The sequence below is a fragment of the Leptosomus discolor genome, chromosome 1 (genome assembly GCF_034619465.1).
Source record: "Leptosomus discolor isolate bLepDis1 chromosome 1, bLepDis1.hap2, whole genome shotgun sequence".
Taxonomy (NCBI): Eukaryota; Metazoa; Chordata; class Aves; order Leptosomiformes; family Leptosomidae; genus Leptosomus; species Leptosomus discolor.
Genome location: NC_141391.1, coordinates 9,300,838 through 9,325,832, shown reverse-complemented (window position 1 = coordinate 9,325,832; position 24,995 = coordinate 9,300,838). Strand labels below are relative to the sequence as shown.

The following is a 24,995-nucleotide window of genomic DNA, read 5'->3' as shown; positions in this document are numbered from 1 at the left end:
TAATATGGATTTTACATGTTGCAGTTCTTATGGTTATTATTTTTAATTAAGAAAAAGCAATACTTTGATAAAACAGAACAAATGAACAACACTGTGTGTTGTTTCCAAAGCTTTTTAAAGATATTTCAAGCTCATATCACTTAACTATCCAAAATGTTAATCACTGCTCTTGAGGTCAGCTCGAACTGGGAGTGCCAGCTCCTGCATTAAACAGAAGGGAAAAAGGGATCTCTCCATCCTCATTCACTTACTGACCTCTACACAGTGATTTTCAGTTCAAACTATGTTTCTTTGCTACCCTCCCTGATGTTTTCGGTACTTCAAAATGTTTTAGCGCTCAGAACTGCGTGGTGATGTTCTTGGTCACCACTGAAAAGGTGAGCTTGTAGATGCATCTGCTTTATGATGGGGTCAATCACCAGCTGGAGATTCTTACTCATCTCCACAAAAGGTGCCTAGGCATCAGACTGGATGCTTGTCTTCTGGATGGATATTGATAAACGGGATGAGTGCCACCCTCAGGGTCATGTATTAGTCTTCATTTCTTTCAAGCAAAAAATTGTCTGTGCATCAGCCTTTGCGTGGCATAAATTACTTCTCACATTGTGTTACCCTTGCAGCACAGACGGGCAGGTGTAAGCTCCAGCCCTGCCGCTTGTGAATGCCTCTATGCAAGGCAGAGTCTCAGAGAGTGGACAGAGAGGGCTATTTGCATTCCCTTTGCTCATGGCTGCCCATACACAGAACTCCCTAGCTCCTAGGGATTGCTGCTTGACTGATAAAAGGAGAGCAAATGTTCTAGTAGAGCTCTTTGTTTGTCCTCCCTCCAGAGCCAAATCTTTCCAAGCGCTGACAAATTCCCAGCACCACTGATGCAGTTGCTTTATCTCTGACTCTTTTCACTTCCCCAGTATTAAGGGTCTGGTGGCTGGAGTGCAGCTGGCAGCTTTGCTGATGACATATGAGGCAGAAAAACTCCAGCCTACCCTTCCTTAGCTGGACTGCTGCTGCCAACAGAGCGAATCTGTGTCATTAATAACACTGGGTTATAAAAAAAAAAAAGTCCTTCAGGGTGCTGCTGAATGAATTTTTATTGTGCATTTTACAGAAGCTTAAATAGAAAATAGAAATCCAGACAATATGTTTTAAAAGACAAACAAAGTAACGTTAACCAATTCTGGCTAAACAGAGTCATTGCCTAATCCGCATCATCAAACCCTTCACAGACATTTTAATGCATTCATCTGCATTGCATCATTACCCTCACTTCACAAAGAGAGAGAAGCAAGAGACATAGAAGTAAGAGAGTTATTAGCACAGGGACTGTTGGTACAGGAAAGGAGTTGTGCCTACGTCGGTCTGTTCGCACAGGATTGGTTCCGTGTCTCTGAAACAAACGTGTTGTCAACAAGATCACTGCAGAATAGATCCCATGTTAGCATCTACACCTCAACAAAAGATTTCTGATGGTTTGGAGAGATTTCTGCAGGCAAGGAGAAGTTCCTGAATTCCCCAAAACATAGCAAAATGTTCATGACACATGCTTTAAAAAAGAGATGGAAGAGAAGTAGTTGAAAAACAACGTATATGAGGTGTGGAGCTGCACCGAGAAAGGCATCAAACCCCTAATATTCTGTGATTCTGTGGATAGTAAAATGTTTAAGGGAACCTCTTATTTCCTTCCTTTCTTTTTTTTTATGACATGATCAGTGTGTGTACCAGTGAGAGTATCTGCTGTAGCTGTTTAAGACCCTTAAAAATACTTTTTCCACCATTAATAACTAACTCAACAACAGATGTCCTAAGAGCTTATCATAATTCAGTCCCGTGCCCTAACCACCCACTTTGCAATGTTCCCCGGCAGGCCAGATGACCCTGAGGACGCAGCATGTTCAGGACTCCAAGATGGGCTTTGTAATCAACGCAATATACTCGATGGCGTACGGCCTCCACAACATGCAGATGTCGCTGTGCCCAGGCTATGTGGGCCTCTGTGACGCCATGAAGCCCATAGATGGTCGGAAGCTCCTGGAATCCCTCATGAAGACTAACTTTACCGGGGTCTCTGGGGACATGATCTTGTTTGATGAGAACGGTGACTCTCCAGGAAGGTAATGTTGACATTTGTCAAGCTGTTTAATGCCAGATATATTAATTGTAGATGCATGCAGACTTCACATCAGAGCTAAGTTCCAATACTTTTATTTTCACATTTCTGTGCTTATTTTTCCAAAATAACTCTTTTCTTTTAATGTGCATTTTTTATGATGTTTAAGGTTAAAGACATGAACTTTCAGGCGTACAGTCTTACTGAATGAATTTACGTTTTCATCTGTAACATTTAGAGGTATCAATTCTTACTACAAATCCTCAGCCCTTCAACTTTATGTTCATAGACCATGATGGTCACCACAGCATTGCTCTCTCTCTCTCTTTGGGTGTTTAAATATGTGTGTTTGGTTGAGCTATAAGCAACCATAGCTGACATAGTTATTTTATAAAGAAAAGCAAAACAATATCAGAAATATTGTATTGATTGGTCTGGGATATTTTTTCTCCATCAGAATTATTAAAAAATCTGCTTCCATATCTTCCAAATAAAGCCTTTCCACTTGTGTAACAGTCTAAGCTATTAATTCATACTTTGCTGCTATAAGCCAAATTGAATTTAAATAAAGCTTCTTTTGCTGATAACTTACATACATGTATATACATACATCTATGAAATTTAAGACAAATTTTTCTTTTTCTATGACATATATGCAGTATCCATGTAAACACACATTAAAAAGAGTTATGAGGTTTTTTCCTGGGTTTCTGCCTACTGAATTCTCAAAAGATGAACAAGTGTGATAGCATTCAAAGTAATTTTTTTCCCTGCATTTCAGTGGGTAGATTCCTGCCTCATTCACTGCTTTTGCTCCAGTTTGATTGAGGAAGCCCTTTCTGTCTACATTACTGGGAGGTTTTTAAACATCTTTGTGATGGCACCAAATAAACAGATGACTAGAGGGAAAATTGTTCATCCTGTACACTCATTTAAATTTTGTCTTCTCCCACTAATGTGAACTGAAAGGAAAGCATTAACTTCTGACTAGAGATGAGTAGGAGAAGGTAAATCCATTGGTGATAAGATTTTGACATTTCCAAAAATTTCTGCAATTTCAGAACTGAATTCTTTTTAGTTTTAATTTTATTTGAAAACCTGAAAAGTCAGCATTCTTCCCAAATGAAAGGAGGACAGCCACCTACCAAGCAGTCTGTTTGTGGCTCTGGAGACACAAATTTTCAAACTGTTCAGACTCAGGCTGTAAGGAAGCGCACTGTGAGCTGATAGAACTCAGACACAAACTGACTGGCAGAAACCCAGGAAAATTTCAGATGGAAATTTATTTTCAGCACTATTTTGGTGAGTAAGACTGACTTCTGCTAAACATTTCTATTTTTACAAACAGCTGAATTCTGAAGAAAAGTGCTAAGTCTGGATTTTTCTGATCAAATTCTTTTTAAAAGACTTGTCCCAGACTTCGCTTAAAGGATTCCCATTTGGTTTTAGTGGTGCTCAGGTGCAATGGACTACAGCCTACTTTGTTCCTACCTGTTTCACTCATTTCTTGCAGAAAGACTGAAGACTGCCACAAATAAATGATACCTGGCATGACAACACCAATGACAATATCTAAATGTTGCAAAGAGACCTTTATCTTTACCTTTTCCTCATGTTGGCATGCTTAACAATAACAATTTAACTCTAGTTGTTGCAAGGAATTTAGTTTAATCCCTTGGGTCTTTTTAAATTCAATTCTAAGAAAGAAGATGAAGGAATTATATCATGTGCAGTCATTTGCTCAGTCACAGTAGGACATCAGTGTTTCACTGAAGAGCATGGGGACACCATGTTGATCGTGCACCTCAGGGTAATGCAACTTCAACAAAGTCCAGCCTCACTGGATTTGTGTGAAATACAGTAGTGCTCTGTCTACTCAAACTTATGGACTGTGTGTGGTGACAATATGGTCCCAGAGTTTGTTTACTTTTGAAACATAGATCTTTGTTCCCTGTTCTGCAATAGACACATCATTAAATCCAGTTTATGTGCTTAAATTAGCCAACATTGAGTCAAAATTTACTTTTTCATCATTAAGAAGGCTTTACAGGAAGCTCTGTCTCTAACACGCAGGTTTTGAGTAGTTTATAGTCTTTTGAGCCCTGTGAAACACTATTTGCAACAGCTGGGAGATGGTGCAGTCATACTGGAACAATTCGTCTGCCCTGTTCACTTGTGCTTATAGCTGCATCTTCACTTCACAAAAAGGAAATTTAAATCCTCACAGCTGTACTGTGGTGGTGGTGTTAAGCAGCAGAACATAAAAAGCCTTTCTGACCTAGATAGCTCAGGATTTTGATGTATAGCAAAAGGGGGTTGATATTATACAACAGATGATTAATCCCACAAGATACTTTGAATCCTGGCCCTATTCCAAAGTCCTTTGTGTGTATGTTGAGCTTGAAGCACAGAGACAGTCAAGTGGAGGGCTTGTTTTAGACAAAGACATGGAAAAACCCAAATGAGTATAGAAGGAACAGCCACAATTTCTCAGGAAGATAACAACTACCTGTAAATACTATTGAAAGGCCAAAGAAGAAATTGAGAAGGCAAGAAAAGGCAAGAAAAATAAAATGCTGATGTTTTGGCTGTGCTGCCAGTAGAATATGGATTCTCACCAACTTCATAGCTCTTCTGTTTTGAAACAAGTGTTTTGCACTGTGATTAGGGCACTGCTGGAAATGTGCTATTTCACCATCTGGTCTCTCATATCCTTAAGTGACAAACGTTCCCTATGGTATTTCAAGTAAGCTCCAGGGAACCAGTGACTCATGAACCTCCACTATAGCAAAGGGCTTACTGAGTCTGGCTGTTACTATCAGTCCACCAATGCTGTTCCGCACACAGAAGAGAGACACAACATGTTGAGACAATAGTTTATTTAGTTTGTTAGGTTTCTTTCCAGTATTCCCCTTGGGATCCATGCATGGAACTACTACTGGAGGGATAATTGGTTTAGGTCCTGTGGCTTGTTAAGCATTGGCAGTACTTCCGTTCATCTGCCCACGAAACTCTGAATTGACAGCTTTAACAAAGCGATACTCAGAGGAGTGTTACAATGTCCTGACAGCGCTGAATAAAGACTCCGCAGTGACTTCTGGGCTAACTTTTTGGTTAGTCTGTTTAATCCTTGAACAGGCTGTTACTATGCCTGTGAACCTCAGTAAAAAAAGCTTGGTTTATAACCATGCATAAAAGCCTGTTTATTCAGGTTTGTGTGTGTTTATCTAGATTCAACTTATTTGTGTCAATCTGGCATTCATATCTCCAACTTTGATGGGGTCATTCTTGAAGCTGTGGACATTTTCTCTTTACACAGGATGGAAAGTGAAATATTCCAAAATGCAGGAGTACCATAATTATTTTCATCCTAGCTGTGTCATTGCTCATTTCTTCTTCTCTTGGAAAGACTCAAGAATCATATGATGGGTAACATCATATTGACCATTCAGTCAGGCTCCACTTTCATCTTCTTTCACAGGTTGCTTGCGGTCCCAATCCTGGCCTGTGTTGATTTTGGCATTGAATCACTGACATAATTTCCCCACTGTGACAGTTAGACCTGATGCAAAGCATCCTGAGAACCATGGATGGAGAATAGTTTTATTGTAAATTTTTTTATGTCAGTGTGGGAAAAATACTGATGTTAGACATACTATGGCTACTGCTCGTCTGTGTTAAAAGTGTTTCCTCAAAACTTAAGAGAGATACTTGGGTATCTTAGTTAAGAGATCGTTTGATTTAATGAGCTGGTTCTTCTACTTATCTGCACATTTAACTTCACAATTGCACTCTGACAATATCACTCTTAATCCAACCCTGTCCATATGCTTTGCCTTGGGAACTAATTTTGTGCCTGCTGCCAGGAAAAAGTTCTCCTTAAATAAATACAGTCATTCTCAGAAGCTCAATCACTGAACTCCAAAGTGTTCAGGGAACTTTCATGGTGCTAGAAGAAAACAAATTAAAATACAAAGGAAGAGAAAGATTATGATATCACAGAAATTATTGGGAGGGACCCAAGGACAAGAATGATGCTTGACATTTTGCCTTCTTTATTTCAACAAGCTTGATTTTGACCATGTAGTGTTCCTCTAATTTTAAATACTTCATGGTATTGTCCTCAACTCAGCTATGTTTCCCCTTTGTGTTTCCAAAGATATGAAATCATGAATTTTAAGAAAATGGGGAAGGACTACTTTGATTATATCAATGTTGGCAGCTGGGACAACGGTGAGCTGAAAATGGACGATGACGAAATATGGTCAGAGAAAAATAATATCATCAGATCTGTGTGCAGTGAACCCTGCGAAAAAGGCCAGATAAAGGTAAATATTTTCCCCATTTACTTCAGTCGTGTAGAATACATAGACTTGAAATTTGAAAGCAAGTTTCTCTTGACTCTTACGTGGAGACGGTATCATAGAATCATAGAATCATTTTGGTTGGAAAAGGCCTTTAAGATCATCAGGTCCAACCATTATCTTAACACTACCAAGCCCACCACTAAACCATGTCCCTAAGCACCGCATCTATACGTCGTTTGAACACTTCCAGGGATGGCGACTCCACCACCTCCCTGGGCAGCCTGTTCCAATGTCTAAACACTCTTTCAGTAAAGAAATTTTTCCTAATATCCAGTCTAAGTTTCCCCTGGTGCAACTTGAGGCCATTACTTCCTGTCCTGTCATTAGTTACTTGGGAGAAGAGACCAACACCAGCCTCACTACAACTTCCTTTTAGGTAGTTGTAGAGAGAAATAAGGTCTCCTCTCGGCCTCCTCTTCTCCAGGCTAAACAACCCCAGTTGCCTCAGCACTCCTCATCAGACCTGTTCTCCAGACCACTCACCAGCTTCATTGCCCTTCTCTGGACACACTCCAGCACCTCAACGTCTTTCCTATACTGTGGCGACCAAAATTGGACACAACACTTAAGGTGTGGTCTGACCGGTGCCGAGTACAGGGGCATGATCACTTCCCTACTCCTGCTGGTCACACTATTTCTGATACACCTTAATTAAAATGCACAGACTCGCGTATTTAGTTCTTACTTGTATCATAGTCATCTCATTATTTTCATAAGTTGCTGTTTTCTTGTACTCCTGTATCTGTGAACCACTGATTTTTTCTGTACTTATATTCCAAATGCTGTAGAACAGGTACTGTTTGGGAATTTTTTGCTGCATATTTTTACAGCGTCTGATTCAGTGGGGTGCATATCCCTGACTTGGACTTGTCCGTACAATTGCAGGTAAATTACAAATAATCATTGTTACTGTTTCAGTGCTAGATATAGATACCTAGACTGGAACATTATTACTTAGACCTTAAGCCTGTGGTATCATCAGAAAACGTCAATAATACCACAACTTAGGACTTCAGGAAATGTAGGTAACACTGGTTTTTTAATCATACCTGGCTTACTACTGCTTTATTTCCCAGGTTTTTGATTTTTCCTTCCTCCCTTTCCTTGTTGCAGTAAGAGGGTAGATGAATCTGTCACATATTAATTGTAGTCTATCATCCTCCAGCATCCCATGACACTTACTGCAGAACAGTTAAAATACTGCAAGTCCTTAGCTTACCTTGCAGTCATTTATATAAAACCCTGTGGATTGAGAGGATGGCATGGACATCAGAGTGGCTCAGACTGAAAAAAAAAGCAGCTGTAATTTCTTGTATCTCTCACTACAAGCTGGATCACTTGTCTGCTGTGTTAACATGGCATGCCTGCAAAACTGGGAAGCAGCTGCAGCGAGGGGCTGATAGGAAGCTGACCATGCTCTGCAACACAGAGCGAATCTCTTCAGTCTGAGTTTTCCAGAGTTTTAGGACACAGTCACTATGTTTTATTCTCTAACTGGTCTTTGGCAGAGTCAGTAGGCAAGTTTCATCAGACCAAATGCATATGTTTACAGTGAAGGCATATACAGTTATATCAGATTTCTAAACTTTCTTTATAATCAACGGAAATAATATATTATTCCAGATCAGGAGTCATCTCATCCTCATATAGGCTTTGAAAACAATGAAAATGAATCTTGGAGTAGAAACACTACTTTCTCTTCACTGATGGTAAAAGGCTGGGGTGCTTCGGTGTCTGGCGGGGTTTTGGTAGGGGTTTTGGTGGTGGGGGAGGGGGCTACAGAGGTGGCTCCTGTAAGAGGCTTCAAGAAGCTCCCTCAGCTCCAATTTCGGACCTGGCCAAGGCCAGACCTATGATGCCCCTGGGAATAACTCTAAGAGTGAAAGAAAGTTTCAGTGAGTTTTCTGTTGGTGAGCAGGTCAGAGGAGGGGGATGTGAGAGAGACAGCCCTGCGGACACCCCGGCCAGTGAGGCAGGAGAGGGGGAGCTGTGCCGGAGCAGAGGTTCCCCTGCGGCCCGCGGGGGGGTGGCGGCTGAGCCCCCGCAGCCCCTGGAGCCCAGCGCTGCCCCAGCCGTTGCCCTGCGGCCCGCGGAGGGCCCCGGGCCGGAGCAGGGACCGGCCCGGAGCAGCCGTGACCGGGCCGTGGCTCCGAGGCAGCCCGCGCTGGAGCCGCCCGTCGGCGGGAGGGCGGCAGCCCCGGGAGGGACCCGCGCTGGGGGGTTCTGGGGAGCTGCGGCCCCGCGGGAAGGACTCGCGTTGGGGCCGTTGGAGGAGGAATGTCTGCCGGGAGAGGGACCCCGCGGTGGGGCAGAGGAGGGCTGCGAGGGCCCCTCTCCTGAGGGGGAAGGAGCAGCGGAGACCCCTTGTGCCGGACGGACTGTGACCCCCATTCCCTGCCCCTGCGCTGCTGGGGGGGAAGAGGGAGCAGAGCTGAGCCGGGGAGACCGGAGGGGTGGGGGGGGAGGTGTGTTGTATTTAAGACCTGGTTGTATCTCTCGTTATCCTTGATGGTGGTGGTTGTTTGTACTAAATGGATGTTGTTATCTCCAAGTTGAGTCCCTCTTTTGCCCGCGACCATAACTGGTGAGTGAGCCCTCCCTGTGCTTTGTCTCGACCCTCGGGCCTTTTGGTTGTATTTTCTCCTCCCACCCCTCAGGGGACGGGGTAGGGGTGAGCAAGCGGCTTCAGGGGGCTTTGCTGCCGGCTGGGTGGGCTCAAACCACGACAAATGCCCAGCCAGGACAGTTGGTTCAGTTGAGAGCATACCTTTTGCAGACACAAAGGGAAGGTGGGATGAATTGCTCCTACAGTAGCTAAACATGGCTTTGATGTTAGCCTGCTCCTGCCAGAAAGTCACATATCTGAGACGATGGAGATGGACGAACAAATAACTTAAGAACTGGGTGGGTCTGAGTTGCTTTATGAGTTGTTGCCATAACACAGGTGATGGGAGGTATCTTGTGATCTATGTTAACACAGTTTTCTTCCACTTTCTGCCCATGCTGTCAAGGATTCTCCCAAGAGGATTCTTCACTACAAAGCCAGTTCATCACACACTTAGACACATGCTTGAAATCCAGTGTCTGAAATGTTCTTCATGCTCCTTGTTATGTTATTGATTATAAATTGATTATAAATATCAGTTTATTTCACAGTCCTTTATCTTCATGGTCTTCACAGATGATGGTGAGAACTTGAGCCTGATAAGCTGCGCAGTGGTTTTCCGGCAGAATTCTGTGGGACTGAGTTATGCAGGAATTCAAAATGTTCAGTGTAACGACATCCAAAACTCAGCATCATTTGGCACATCCATCTGAAGGACCTGATAAAATCTAAACACAATCCAACTCTATACATTTGAAATAGTGCAGACATATGATTATTTAAATAAATACAGGTTCAAAACATTATCCAGATGACAAGGGGAAAGGAAAATTTTTGCTTTAAAGAGCATTATTTTTGTTAGAAGTGACAAAAAAGATTGGTTTACAGTTAAATGCTACAACAAACAATTGTTCAAGAGATGGGAAAAAAAAAAAAAGCTGACTAAGCAATTTAATACAAAAAAAGTCAAACCTAATTCTCAGCAGTGAAGAACAGTTGTTCTGATTCCTAGAGAAGGAATTCTAAGTATTTTATAGAAGATGTTGATTTGGTGAAGAGTTTAAGAGAAAAGTGTAAATGCATTGTTTTGACAAAAACTTTAGGTGTTTTGATAATAACATGGTTTCTATTTTGCCATTTCATTTTGTTGAGTATTTTATACATTGTAAAATTATAGATTTTTTAATGCATAAGTTTACCAAAATATGTGTCTAAAAATTAGTACAAGCTTTCCAAGAATTCATTTTCTCAGACATAGGAAATTTTGTCATTTGTTAAACTTTTTATTCTTGTTCAAAATGAAAGAAATCCCAAGATGTGAATTATTCTGGAGGACAGATACTCTGTTTTGCAAGTAGCTTTAGTCTCAACACATGCAGAGCAAATCACTTATGCTCCCATAGCCTTTCTGCCAGTTTAGCTATTCAGATGTGGCTTTTTTCTTTTCATACTCCACAATTTTAAAAGTAAAATCAAAACCTGAAGTTTTCAAGTCCCCATATTGCTGATGAAAATAATATAATTTACACTTTTTTTCACTGCAGCATTGCAAAGAGCAATCCAGTTCTTACAGATTACACTCCTTTACATCTAATTTATTAAAATGGCAATAAAGATATTTGGTTTTGAAGCCACCTTCTAAATTCATCATTGCAAAAGATACACAAGTCAATGTACTTTTTATGTTATAATTAGGAGCAATTCATTTATAAATTGTTTGGGAGGAGCAGAGAGACTGGGAATACTTTACTTCAAAGGGAAGACATATTGACAAGAAGCACAGATGTTTTCCATGCCCAGAGATGATAAATAAGGATCTTGAAAACTCTGCATCTCAGTATCATGAGTGTGCAATAACATTTGGCAGTAAATTATAAAATGAGAAATCAGGTCAGACGTTAAAATTGATAAAGATAACATTTTCACTCTTAAATGTTAATTAGAAATGCAGTAATTAAATAATTCTGGAAAAGGCATGTTCAGTTTGGTATCTGGAAAATATCACTTTTAACAAAACACTCACAAGTGGATGAAAAATAAGCACCCAGAAATCTCTGGGTAATGAGCCCTTAGGGAAATAATACTGTTGACATGTTTCTGTGTATGGACCACAATGGAGTGAATTATATGCCTTGAGTATCATGCACTGGCTTCTGTAGGCACATTATCATCTATGAAATTTTGAGTTTTGCTACTTCTAAAAGGGGAAAGAAATCTTATTGTCATTCTATACTTTTATTTTGTAGCTTACTATTACACTTCTGTCGGGTTGATAGTTTCTTTCTTCTGGTACATACATAATGGGAGAACTGAGAATTGTGTCATATTTTGTGTAAGCAAACACACCATGAAAAGGAACTCACTTTAACATAAAATTAAAAAACTCCCCTATCAAAAAAAAAAAAAAAAATATATAAATTAACAACTGGGGCAGCATGAATGTATAGATATGCTGCTAAACCAAATGCCAATTTTTGTCTCAGGTGATCCGTAAAGGAGAAGTGAGCTGCTGCTGGACCTGCACTCCATGTAAAGAGAATGAATATGTATCTGATGAATACACATGCAAAGCCTGCCAGCTCGGCTCCTGGCCCAATGAGGACCTCACAGGTAAATGAGTTGTGACTGTGCTTAGGTTGTCAGTGAAAATATTCATCTGCTGAGCTGAAGAAACAAGTGCCAGATATAAGTGAGTATGAGGACTGTTTCAGTCAGATCAAACTCAGGGACAATGCTGAAATTTGAACTGAGGCTGGTATTTGTCTTCTCAACCTGATCCAGGAATCAGCTGCTTTCTAAAGATGTGAGTTAGACCTAGAAATAAAAAAATTAATAGTCCTGGTTCTGCATTCAACCCTGTCCTAATATCTAGCTGGTAGTGAAGATCTTGTCCTTCCCCAGATAGAAAACTAAATCCTTGTCAGAGAAATTATTAAGGTCAAATTTCAAAGGGAGGTCAAATTTCAGTTTTATTCTCCTCCCAAGCAGGTACAGAAGAGTTGTGCAATACTGTCTTTTTTAATCTGAAAAAGTTATGAACTAGTTGCTGTATTTACTGCTGGCAGAGGCATGAGTGCTCCAAACAGGCTTAGGTTTGCATTAGCCCTTTGTTCACCAGAGTGTCTGCTAGAATGCAGGGTTCATGTTCTCCTTGCCATGCTGTAGATCTCTATGCTCTTGCAGAATACCGATTTGGTTACTTCCGAGATAAATTACTCTAACGCTTGTGTCCCACAGCCTCACTTTTTTATGACTAATAAACAGAATTCAAGTATTCAGATGCTCAGAGCACACACCACTTCAAAATGCTGCATTGTGCCAGGCTCTGTATAGACAAGGGGAGAGGAGCTCACAGACTTGGTTTGCATGAAATTTTTATGGATGAGGGGAGAAATTTTTGAGGTGAAAGAGAGGGAAGACAAAGGGAAAATCAGTTTGCTGGATGAATTTATATAAGTGGAAGAGTGTCAGGCAAGGCTTGGCCTATAGGCAGATTTTTATATATAAAGTTAATCCTTTTCTGGTAAGAAATGTTGCAGTGCTGTAATATATGAGCTAGGTTACCTACTTACTGCAAAAATATCATTTAGCCATGAAACTGATTGGGTTTTTTTCAGAAAATATCAGACATGAAACTTGCCTGGAGAAAAAAACTTTTAACTGAGAAAACTGAAACAGCAATAAAATGCATTTGCAGGTGCTTGTGCAGCCCTGCTCCCCCAGCCCTGCCTCCCCAGGCAGTGAGCAATCAGCCAGCAAAGCCTTCTCATCTCAGGGAAAGCTTTCTTGTGCCAGCAGAATGTAGAAGGGGAGAAAAAGCGACCTGGCCCTACGTGTCCCGCAGAGCAGAGTACTGAGGGTGTGGTATAAGCTCAGGTTCACATCCCAGCTGGGCCATCCAGAAGCCTCCAGGGACCAGTTGCAGGGACCAGGCCACCACACCAGGCTGGTCAGTTTATGAAGGTCAACTAGTGCAAATGGTCAGCTCTTCTCTGTGTCAGTGAGCACCTGAGGTTTTACCCAACATAGATCAGTTGGAAAAGGAGCTGCTACAAGTCAGTTAGGAGGGAACTTGCTCCATGTGCCTCATCGGACCAGCAGAGGACCCACTTCTGAAACACCACTGATGGGAACTGCCCATTGACCTGGAACTTTGGGTAATTAGACTCTAAGCACCATATGTAAGGCCAAGTGGAGTGGCCACCAGGCTGGCCTTCAGGCTCTGTGCTTTGAGCTGGCTCCCCAGGGCATGCAGATCTCCATGCCTCAGGCAAGGCATCATTCTGGGCTTGTAGGAGGATTTGCCCTCTGAAGATCTTTCTTTGCCCTCAGGATGGAAGAGCAGGACGGGGCGGCACCTTTAAAACTCTTGTAAGATGAGTCAATGATTTGCCATCCAGCGATGATCGTTTTAAAGGAAAGTAGCTGTCTTTTTAGTCAAGCCAGCTGTTTTGTGTATTACATGAGCTGCTGCATTTTGCAAACCAATCATCTGGCTCTAGACATGCATTTTATGCCTTTATAGCGACCAAAGTCAATATGCACATCAAACAGCCCCTCAACATCAGTGCCAAGCAATGTTCCTCAGGAGGTCCAATACTTGTTCCTCAGCCATGCACAAATTCAGCAGGCACTATTTGGAAACTGAACCCTGTCTTGGCCTCCATGATCTCAGCTGATACAATATGCACTATTGGTAACAGGACACCCATCACCATAGCTTCATGTCTGTGTAGTTTCCCCCTAACTTACTATTAACATGATAGCTGGGTCTTGTCTTACTTAAGTTTGTATCAAAAACAGATTTTAAAAACTCTATTCCCAATTTATCCATACAATATATTGAGCTGTATATTTAATGATTCTATTTATAGTCCCAAATTTTGCAGCTTGTAAAACGCTGCGTCTCAGTCTTCTTTACAATACAAGATTTAGTAATAAATGTGAATTAAAAGTAAGGAGGGGGAGATGTATTTTGTATTCTGGAAGGAAATTTCCCTTCAGTTTTATAAAGCATATACCAGTCTCCTTGAAATGTCCCTACACCTGATACTGCAGCAATCTATGTCTCTTTGCTGCTTGATAAAAGCGTGTCTTAGGTAATGTCAGCTCCACAAGGCTACACACATAAAAAAGCTCATTGGAATAAGTCTTCCTTGCATGATCACCTTCAGATGAGAGTCCTGTAAATATATCAGCCACACACCTGAGAAGGCTTTCAATGTGGAGCTGCAGCTCACTGTTTGCCAGAGATCTGAACTTGGATAAAACATTTTTGGAATCCTTTCTTGGCTCACACAACAAAACATTGCTCCATCTTTCTTATGCTCAATGACCAGCATCAGTTTTGTGCCACAAACTTCACTATATGAAATTTTTGATGGCAGGAATGTTGCTTATAGAAAAGAAGAAAGATTAATGCAGCCACCTGTGGAATATCAGAATTCAGATGCGGGAGGGGAGAAGACAGCAGGGATCCAATATGTGTAGGAAAACAAAGAAATTATTCTCAGAACAGAAAAAGACATTGGAGTTCTGAAGTACGGAAAGGTACAGGGAGTCCGAAGGTAGTGGGAAAGACAAGTGGGAGGAAGAGTTTCTCTTGATTAAATCAGTTACTGGAAAATATCTCCATCTAGAAGTGAAGCCAAGGATAAAAAAAGGAATGTTTAACTGCCCATATTTTATTTCCTCACAAATTTCAGTTTCATTGTTTACACGTACAACATTCTCCATGGATCGGGCTCTTCCTTGAATGAAGAACTAGTTTCTTTTCTCCACATTTATCTATACCATTCAAACATGCACCCCAAGTAATTTTCTTCCTCCTGGTTTAGTATCAAGACATGCTTTCCAATCTACTGTAGCTCCCCTTCTTCCCTGTGCATCATGTTAGCAACATGCATACATTACAGCACCACTTCACACATTAATATGGCCAATGCGGCTGAGCCACATGCTCAATTAGAGCAGGAAAGACTCAGGGGTTTAAGTCCAGAAGTATATGCCAACCCTTCCACTATTCCTCAAAGCCCTTCTTTTCATTATATTCACAGTGGAGGGAAGAAAAATAGATGCCAGGCATGTTTAAATACAAATGAAAGGGTTTTCTTAACTCTGAGGACCAAATCTAAATGAAATTAATTTTTCAGTCGCTTGAGGGCAATGGCTTTTTGGTTCTCCAAAAACCCAAGCGACTTTGAGGACAGAGCCTTCTGCATTCAAAAAAGGTGCCTTGGAAAGACCAGATAAGTTTTGTTCAGCATCTCAGAGTTTTTTCAGTTTATGGAGGAACATCTTGGTCTAGTTATCAATAGTGTTTGTTTAAGGACATTTTTGAGGTGAGAAAGAGGCAATTATTCTCTCTTTCTGTGATTCGGGGACAGCATACAACAGTAACAGAAACAAAGATTTGTTTAGTGACCTCAGGGACTACAAGGAAAGTAGATAATATTAATTTCAGTGACTCTTGGATTATCTTCAGGCTGTATTGTCATTTTTCTCATTCTCTGTGTACTCCAAATACACTGGCTATTGGATTCTCTTAATTGGATTTCCATTGAAATAGGAGCTGAAATATTTTACAGGTCTTGAAATGTTTTCTTTCCCATTCAAGGATAAGTCTAAATATCAGAAATATATATTTTTACTATAGTTACAAAAATTCTTTCACCAAATAAGGTACGGTGAACCCAGGATAACAGCATCCTCATCTTGTCTGCCTGTCTGAAAGTGACAAATAAGAGGTGGATTACCCAAACAACCCTTAAATGCAAAGGAGTGAAAAAATGGCACCCCACCTCTAAGTGACACAACAGCCATTTCAAAGAGTTCTGACAACACTGATTCTGTATCCCATTTGGCTTGTGCCGATCTGGATTCCTCACTCAGAAGCAAGGATGATTGCCTCCCTCATCCTGAGGGCAGTGCTCGTACCGTCAGCGAGAGCTGCAGAGAACAGACGGTGCTGGGAGCCGCTGCTGTCTCGGCTCTGGGCACCGTCTGGGACAGGCCACTGCCGCGGCTCATGCAAACCAGCCGTGGGGCCAAGGACAGGGGTGATACTCGATGTCAGATCTCCTCAAAGGCTTGGCCAGCTCTTCCTGCAGTGTGCCCATTTGGGCTGTGGCAGAAGCCACGGGGGTCTGAGGCTCAAGCGTCTTGTAAGACTGGATCCTGCCCTCTCCCCCAAGCAAAAAAAAACATTAATCTCTTGCCCAAAATATTTTCAAATGGTAACTGCTTGTTGACATCAAACTACTTTCTTGTATTGTTGCTTGCAATGAAGTTACAGCCATTGGTCATTTCTGCAGTTGTCTGACAGTTGTGAGCACAAGGCCAACCACAGTTTAGCCTGTGCTGACATTGATTTTGCCACTGAAACGTTGCTAGGATCTTGCTTTTGACCATAATTGGTAAGGCTGTAATTCAGGCCGAGGGTAGAAGGAGGACACAATTTTTATCTGGTTGTTTTTAGCATTATAAATGCACATCAGCAGAGACAATGTCAAATTTTCACCCTGATTTTCTGTGCCCTGTATTTCTCTTTCCTTTTTATTTCTTATTCCAAATGAAATATAACCTTTTCCATAAGTCACTCTCTCACCAGACTCTTGGAGAAAGCAGATGAGGATGAGTTAAGGATTCAGGTGGCAATATTATGACCAGGATCTCTGGCTGTCATTTTTCTCCCCTCCCTTATTGCTGGGTTTGTAGTCTTTTCATCCCTTTGTTGCTTGTTCCAGGTAAGTTGTGGACTTTAGCTTCCAGTCCATTTACAACCCAAGTCTGTAGCATGAGCCACACAGCGCTTCAGGCTCAAGTGACCTAGTTCAAGAATGTTGAGCTCAATGAGCATCTCTTGGAGGCTCCAGGGCTGGATGAAGGGGGACTTGTCAACAAAACCAGGAGGATCCACTTGTAATTGTGCCTTACATTACAGAAAGTTTGCTGAACATGACATATTCTGAACAAAACATTTACAACACAGAGAGACAGCAATTTTTAGTGAAACTTAAATCAAAACATTAGAGCTAACATAAGGATGGACCTGGTTGCTGCAATTCATCAGTTGTTCCAGACACTCTTCACATTTTTGTAATTAAGGCATCAATCCCCATGTGGTCACAGAGTAACGTTAATGTTAATGTATTATTCTAAGATTCAGTCTTGCCTTTCAGTGCAATGCACTGCTTAATTAGTATATTTGAGTTACTGGGGACTTAAGCTCCTGAGCTACAGATGCCCCAGCTTTCGTGCTTTGAGATGTGATCGATACCATCTCCTGCCCTGCAGAGGTGGCGGAATAAAAACATGCACAGTCCTCAGCTGCATCCACGAATTGTGCAAACCAACCTTTGCTGATGGTTTCAGTAAATGTGCCAGCCTGGGAACTGCAGAAGCTAAGAGACCAGCACATGGTAACCTCTACATGCCCTGCTATTGTAGCAACTACAAAAGGTCCCACCAGAACAGGGCAAAGAACTAGCAACCGTAATAGTTTACCATAGCACCAGACCTTACTACCAAAATGTTGAAGATGTCCTCTCTCACTTCAGTTGGTCCACATTCCGTGTGGAGGTCAGGGGGCTGATTTCTCACTCAGGACTTTGGAGAGTCTAATCCTCACTTTTGCCTTGTCAGTTTGGGTAACAAGTTGGGGTTTTATTTAGAAAAAAAAAAATAATTATAAAAGCTACCCTACCAGCTTCATGTAGATTTTTATTCTGAGTCCTACATTTTTACATCTCAGTTCTCCTTATGTGAAAACCCAAATAACTAATCAAGATATCCCTTCTCCCATTTTTGGGGATTATAAATAGGGAAACATTCAGAACATTAATATAAAATATCTAACAGCATAACATCAACATACTTTGAATAAAGTGTGCCAAATCCTACATGGAGACTCTCGTTCACAATTAAGATGTGAGTATGCTGTTGTTTAGATTTAAGCCTTGGTATTTGGACTTCTATTATCCTTGGAAGGGTCTGTGAAAAGTTACAAGAAAACCAAGTCTTTTGGCAATGGGTTGAACTCACTGCCCAGGATGCCAAACCCCACTGAAAAATATTTAGGACTTACTAAACCAGCAGTAATTTTCTGCCAGTTTCAGTCTCCATGTGCAGCTTCAGTGAGCTTTAGCTCGTAATGCTGACTTAACAGACTTCATTGAATTCCCTTACCTTTCCAGAATGCATTACAAGCCTTAGTCTGTCATGTTTACCTTTGAAACTAGTTTAATTACATATTTTATATTGCCTACCATGAAAGAGATTTTCAGTGCTAAGCTAATACAATTTTATGGATGCTGAAGGCATGGTGAGGTCTCTTAGGTGTCAAGGCTATAATAACAAATTAAAACAGTGTCAAGATCAAATCCCCAGAATATATGTACTATAATACAGTGCTTCATATCTGTGAACTCTTCTCCCAGATGAACTAATTTTAACACAATATGAAAGATATGAAATAAGTAACAAGTTTACCCCTTCAGAGAGAGCACAGGGTATAGATAGACCTATGGCAGTAGTCAAGCCTTCAGGAGCTTCTCTTCTTGTTTATGGCACAATTTAGCCCATCCCTGAAGTAGCCAGACGTTTTTCCAAAATATCAGAACATTTTTTTCTCCCCAGAAGATCCTTATACATCCTTATCTGTAATTTGTTGGTGATTTTTGATGCTCCTTTCAGAAAACTTTTCTGTGGTGTGTGAAACGGAACTCTGATTTTTTTATATCTGCTTGTCTTGCTATTCACATGTGTATCGAGTACCTTGCTCCTACTGGCCACGTTTCTGGCCAGAAGAACATACAGGCAGTTTCATGTCAATTTTACTGAGGCTCTGGTCCCAGAAACAGTGCACTCTTCAGCACAGAGTAGAACAACGCTACACCTGCTCCAAATTGGACTTCCTCCTAACAGCCTTTCCACAAGCCAAAGATTGCCTCAGCACCCTTCAGGGACCACAAGACAAGGCTGATGGCTCTGTTCCACCTGGAGTTTCTGAGCCAGCTAGGAGAAAAGACTTTCCAGGTGCTTGGAGATGTTGACAAAGTGTAAGAGGTGGGCTGTGGGGCAGGATCTTGTCCAAATGACCATTGAGCATACACGTATTTAGAGGACAGGAATGAGTTCTTCTTGCGTTACCATTTTTCGTCTTTTGCCTTAGTATAATGCTGGCCATCAACCTAACCTGAACACTCACAGTGCTGTTTTTCCATATTTCTTTTACTTGATCTTGTTGTCCCTTTCTGCAAAGTGTCATTCTCAGAAACCATTAGCTGCAAAGCTATTATATGAAAACCTCACCAATCATTGCTTTATGAAGACTATCCAGTCCTTAAATCTTAATTGAGGAATAAATCATTGCATAGTTTCACATTCTCCTTGTAAAGTATACCCAGTGATGAGGGAAAAAAATTGGACAAGTTTTCAACTCTTTTCTCAGGTATTTTATTAAGAGAAGGTAAAAAGAGTAATAAAGCAAGGAAGGCATGAAATAGACTGAAACTAATGACAAATGCTTGGTTATGATTCACTTCTGCTGCAAAATTAGAAAGTGAGCAAAATTCAGCCCCTATATCATTGTCTGCATGTAAAGGCCAGCTGTCAGATAAAGACCTTTTCTCTTCAAATTTCCTGTCCAAGAATATACAGTAGTATTAGAAGCTGGTAACAATTTGTTTCCTCAAAACATTAATTAAATTTTGGTAAAATCGGAAATCAATTTACAGGTCACTTACTCATGAAACTTCTTGAGGATATCTGCACACACCAGAGTGTGCTTTCTGGTTTTCACCCTTCTTCAACCACTCTCACTGGTATAAACCATTGATTTTAATGATATGATACCTGTGCTATGTTAATCTTGAAGAAATCAGAATGAAATACAATGTCTCCCTCACAATGAATAAGTAAACCCTTTAAAGTCAACAAGAGTCAAATTGGTGTCATCAACTAAAGCTACGAGAATGTTTCATAAAAATCTAAATGTCTTCGTTACAATAAGGTGTGGCAACAATCTTATTATTGCAACAGAAAGTGTTGCGCTCCAAAGCAATTAAAATATGGATGGCAAATTAATCTGTGTTTTGTAACCAAGAGCATAAGTCACTGGAGTGACTTCAAATTTGTATCCTTTAACTGCACTGGTGTTGGAAGACTTGTTGACCCTAATCCTTCTGATTTTTCTGCTTTCCGCAAGAATACAGAACTATCTGCCTTGTACTTATGCCACACAATCTATTGAGTATATCACCTTATTGTAAGTATTATATTTTTGATAATATTAATTGTGTAGAGATATAAAATACAGAAATATTGGGAGAAGAGAGGCACTAAGCCTAATATCCACTCATACCATTTCATGAAATGACTTTTACTACTAAGAATGTCAGTGGCAGGTTTGGAAAAACTTTAAGGTCCACTTAAAATAAAGGGAAAAGACAAAAAGTAGATCTTGCATGTAGAAATTCCCAAATTATAGTCCTGATATCTACATTTACTCCTGTTCATCAAGTCATTGAGGTCCCAGGTTCCCTAATTAATTGGGTTTGCTTGACATTGAGATGCCCATCAGCCAGTGCTAATTATCCTCACTGCTGAAAATACAGATGTGAGCACCTGACACGAAGGGTGAAGTGCCTTGCCACAACCCACCCTGAGTCAAGCTGGCACTCTTCTGTCTCTCATAATCAGAAGACAGCAACCTGATTACAATGATCCTAACTTTGGAGGTAATTTAGATTTTGCAGTCAAGATTAGTCAGGTTTAATACAAGTACAGGGGAAATAAAAGCTTTTAGTTGCATTCCCTCTGCTCCATCATCTCCTTCCAGCTGTGCTGCTCTGGCTGGCAGTGCCAGCGTGTCTACTATTGTCAAGAAGTTACACTCCAAAGCATCAAGGTCCTCTCCTCTTATTCCTGTTGTACTGGGTCTGGCTCAGATGGAGTTAATTTTCCCTGTAGCAGCCCTCATAGTGCTGGAAAGGTGTTGATAACACACTAGCATTTTGACTACTGCTGAGCAGTGCTCACACAGCATCATTAAGGCTGTCTCACCAACATTCCCCCCTCACCAGTAGGCTGGGAGTGGGCAAGATCTTAGGAGAGGACATACACAGGACAACTGAATCAAACTATCCAAAGGGATATTCCATACCATATGACATCTGGTCAGCAATAAAAGCTAAAAGAAAGGAGGAGAAGGCAGGGGGACACTCGTTGTTACAGTGCTTGTCTTCCGGAGCACTTGCTACATGTACTGAAGCCCTGCTTCCAGGGAAGTGGCTGGACATCTCCTGCTGATGGGAAGTAGAGAATAAATCTTTTGTTTTCCTTTGCTTCCGTGCACGGCTTTTGCTTTTGCTTTATTAAACTGCCTTTATTTTGACCCATGAGTTTTTCCATCTTATTTTCTCCTCTCTCCCCATCCTGCTGAGAAGGGGAGTGACAGAGTACCTTGGTGGGCACCTGGCATTCAGCCAAGGTCAACCCAACACACCTATCCAGGCTTTCCAGTAAAAAAGAATGGAGGAATGGAGGAGGGATGCCAGCAAGAAGTTTTCTACCAGCTTTTATTCCTGTCCATTGATCTGCACACTGTGGAATGAAAGCTTCTTTGACTTCCTATGACCTGCTTACATAGAATGACTTATTAAGACCTATATATAGACTGAAAAACAAGTGCCCTTAGATGAGTTGCACTGCTAATTCAGCTTTGACACTAATTTATTGAAGTCAGTTTGATTTTATGAGTTAGATGATGTTTTAATTCCTCAGAAGTCTCAAAAGGATGAATGGCAGATAAAGAAGTGAGCAGGGTGTGCCATCCCAAATTACCTATTATCTGCATCTCTGATCCTAGAAAATTTTTGTGAGAAAAAAAGGTAGCACATCTGAGAAAGAAGCACTCTCTTGACAGCTAGAATCTGTACGATTCCTCTCCATACTCATTAAACAAGTACCAATATTTTTCATAGTAAACAATATAATGAGTAGGGGTGAGATCTGGTCCTTTAGGTGCATATAATATGCAGACAACTCTGAAGCACTTTGCCCTGAGGTGCAAACTTGATTCTGAAATTTGTTAATAAATTATTATATTTAAAAGAATTTAAAAGGAAAATTCCACTGTGAGAGGAAACTTCTCTTAACCATCTTGGCCATTTTTTCAGTCATCATGTTCTATTCCAGATAAAGTGTAGTACAGAAATAAGCTGTCTCTGAAATATATTTATTGTGCCATTAAATTAACATAATCTTAGCCTACACTTATTATAATGGCACCTTCTTGAAACACAAAAGGAAAAATATCAGGAAGATCTGTAACTATATCGTTAAAAGATCTCACTCCTACATACTTCAATTTACCTTCTTTTTGTCTTTTTCTGTAGGTTGTGACCTCATCCCAGTCCAGTATCTCAGATGGGGTGATCCTGAACCAATTGCAGCAGTTGTTTTTGCATGTCTGGGTCTGCTGGCCACCTTGTTTGTTACAGCTATATTCATAATGTACCGTGATACTCCAGTGGTCAAATCATCCAGCCGAGAACTTTGCTACATCATTCTAGCTGGCATCTGCTTGGGTTACTTGTGCACTTTCTGTCTCATCGCAAAACCTCAACAGATTTACTGTTATCTGCAACGAATTGGCATCGGCCTCTCCCCAGCTATGAGTTATTCTGCTCTAGTAACTAAAACCAACCGCATTGCAAGAATCCTGGCTGGAAGCAAGAAGAAAATTTGTACAAAGAAACCTCGATTCATGAGTGCCTGCGCCCAACTAGTTATTGCATTTATCTTGATATGTATACAATTAGGCATAATTGTTGCCCTCTTTATAATGGAGCCACCAGATATAATGCATGATTACCCAAGCATCCGAGAGGTCTACCTGATTTGTAACACCACTAACTTGGGTGTTGTAACTCCCCTTGGATATAATGGATTATTAATTTTGAGTTGCACCTTTTATGCATTTAAGACAAGAAATGTCCCAGCTAATTTCAATGAAGCAAAGTATATTGCCTTTACAATGTATACCACCTGCATCATTTGGCTGGCTTTTGTGCCAATATATTTTGGAAGCAACTACAAGATAATTACCATGTGTTTCTCAGTTAGTCTGAGTGCCACAGTGGCCCTCGGCTGTATGTTTGTGCCCAAGGTCTATATCATCCTTGCTAAGCCTGAAAGGAATGTACGCAGCGCATTCACCACATCAACTGTGGTCCGCATGCACGTAGGGGATGGAAAATCTTCTTCAGCTGCAAGCCGCTCAAGCAGCCTGGTGAACCTGTGGAAAAGAAGGGGATCATCTGGTGAAACCCTTAGGTAAAGTTTGCTAATGTGGTGCTGTGGGGAAGCAATGACGATCTTCTGAGAGTTACTAATAGTGGAAGGGAAATAGATTAATTCCATTTGCCTCTGCACTGGGAGAGGAGTGAGTCCTCTCTCCCACATCTGTAATGGTTTTATGTTTGTTTTAGTCAAAACGCTGTGCAAAAACAGGGGACAGAGCAATGGGCAAACAATTACAAGGCTGGAAGTACTGGCTGTGTCAATGGTACTCTTAATGCAGGGAAGGAAGCAAGATCTTAGGAGAAAAAAACCCAACAGAACAAGAAATATAACTCATTGCCTTGTCCTGAATGAACACATTTACAATCTCTTTCCTTTAAATGAATTGCATAGTGTCTGTATTTTGCCTTTAGTCACAGCGTAAGACAACAGGATTGCTGCTATTGCTTCATAATCAAGGTGGAGTAATAAACACAAGTGGCATTGTGAGCAGTCACTCTCAGGCATCTGAGGATTTGCTTCATATGACTCCTCTGTTATACCTTTTACCTCCTTTCCCTTGATTTTCCTTTCTTCTGTTATCTCTTCCTGCTTTCTTTCTTTTTGTCCTCACCTATCTTCTCTTCTTTACCTTTCTTAATATTTTCTGTATTCATCCTCCTAACCCTATCAAATTCCGATGCTCATAGGTCCCACTCTTGCTACCCTTCCTGTCATTGAACAGATACTCTCTTGTGAGATATTTCTTTGTTTCTTCCCAAGGAATTATTTGAATTCAGTGATCATGAAGACAACTTGCATATTCAGTGTATAAGAATTACAGTAAGTGAACACTAAAGAGAAAGGAGAGCTTTGGAGTGGAAATACTGTCCTGCTTCATAGACAGAGCAGGTAGAAGTGCAGCCAGCCCAGTGGTTCGTTTTTATCTTTTGATTCCTTTCACTTTTGTTATGGGTGCTATGGGGATGATTTGGGTTATTTAACTGCTGGCATAAACAAAGAATTCTGCCTATATGAAAGTGGAGAGAAACAGTTTTGTCATTACTCTACTATATATGTTTACCCTGAAAGTGACAAGTAGCTATATTTTCCTCTTCATGGAAACACACATGAATTTTAGGATTCATAATATGAGTATTTCCAGACATGGCATTGTTCATAACTGGAGTTGGCATGGAATGAGGACAATTTATACTTCCATTTTTGTGTGAATCACAATTTAAACTTGAGGGGAGGTTTTATTAGTAATACCTGCAGGAGAGATTATGCCAAAGTGATGATTTGTTTCTGTCAGATTATTACTAATGCTTCTCTTTCAGTGACTTTGAATTGGTACAGAAATGGCCAGTCTATTACAAGATATTTTATACTTATAATCAGTTAATGATGGTATTTTCTAGTTCCTTTCCAGGTGAAGAGTAGTATGCTACTTTAAAATGAGAAATCCTTTATCAGCTTAAGTGATGGTTACTTAAAATGTCCCTTTCTACAGCCTCTGTCTGTATGCCTGAATGACCTGAGGTGTTCAGGTTAAAAGCCCTATAACAACTTCTAGGCCAGCTAAAAGAGGCATTCTTCATAATATATCCTCAATAGGAGGGCACTCTTCCTC

The 24,995-nt window shown here is 40.7% G+C and overlaps 1 protein-coding gene across 3 annotated transcripts in view; it reads left to right on the top strand.

Annotated features, from left to right (window-relative positions):
• Nucleotides 1–24,995, top strand: part of GRM5 (glutamate metabotropic receptor 5) — a 272,147-nt gene that overhangs the window by 224,501 nt on the left and 22,651 nt on the right. For all 3 annotated transcript variants that reach the window (XM_086481710.1, XM_086481709.1, XM_086481708.1), the window contains exons 4-7: nt 1,865–2,111; nt 6,267–6,435; nt 11,563–11,689; nt 22,477–23,416. In XM_086481710.1, the coding sequence (XP_086337836.1) occupies nt 1,865–2,111; nt 6,267–6,435; nt 11,563–11,689; nt 22,477–23,416 (1,483 nt within the window). The remainder of the gene's footprint in view (nt 1–1,864; nt 2,112–6,266; nt 6,436–11,562; nt 11,690–22,476; nt 23,417–24,995) is intronic.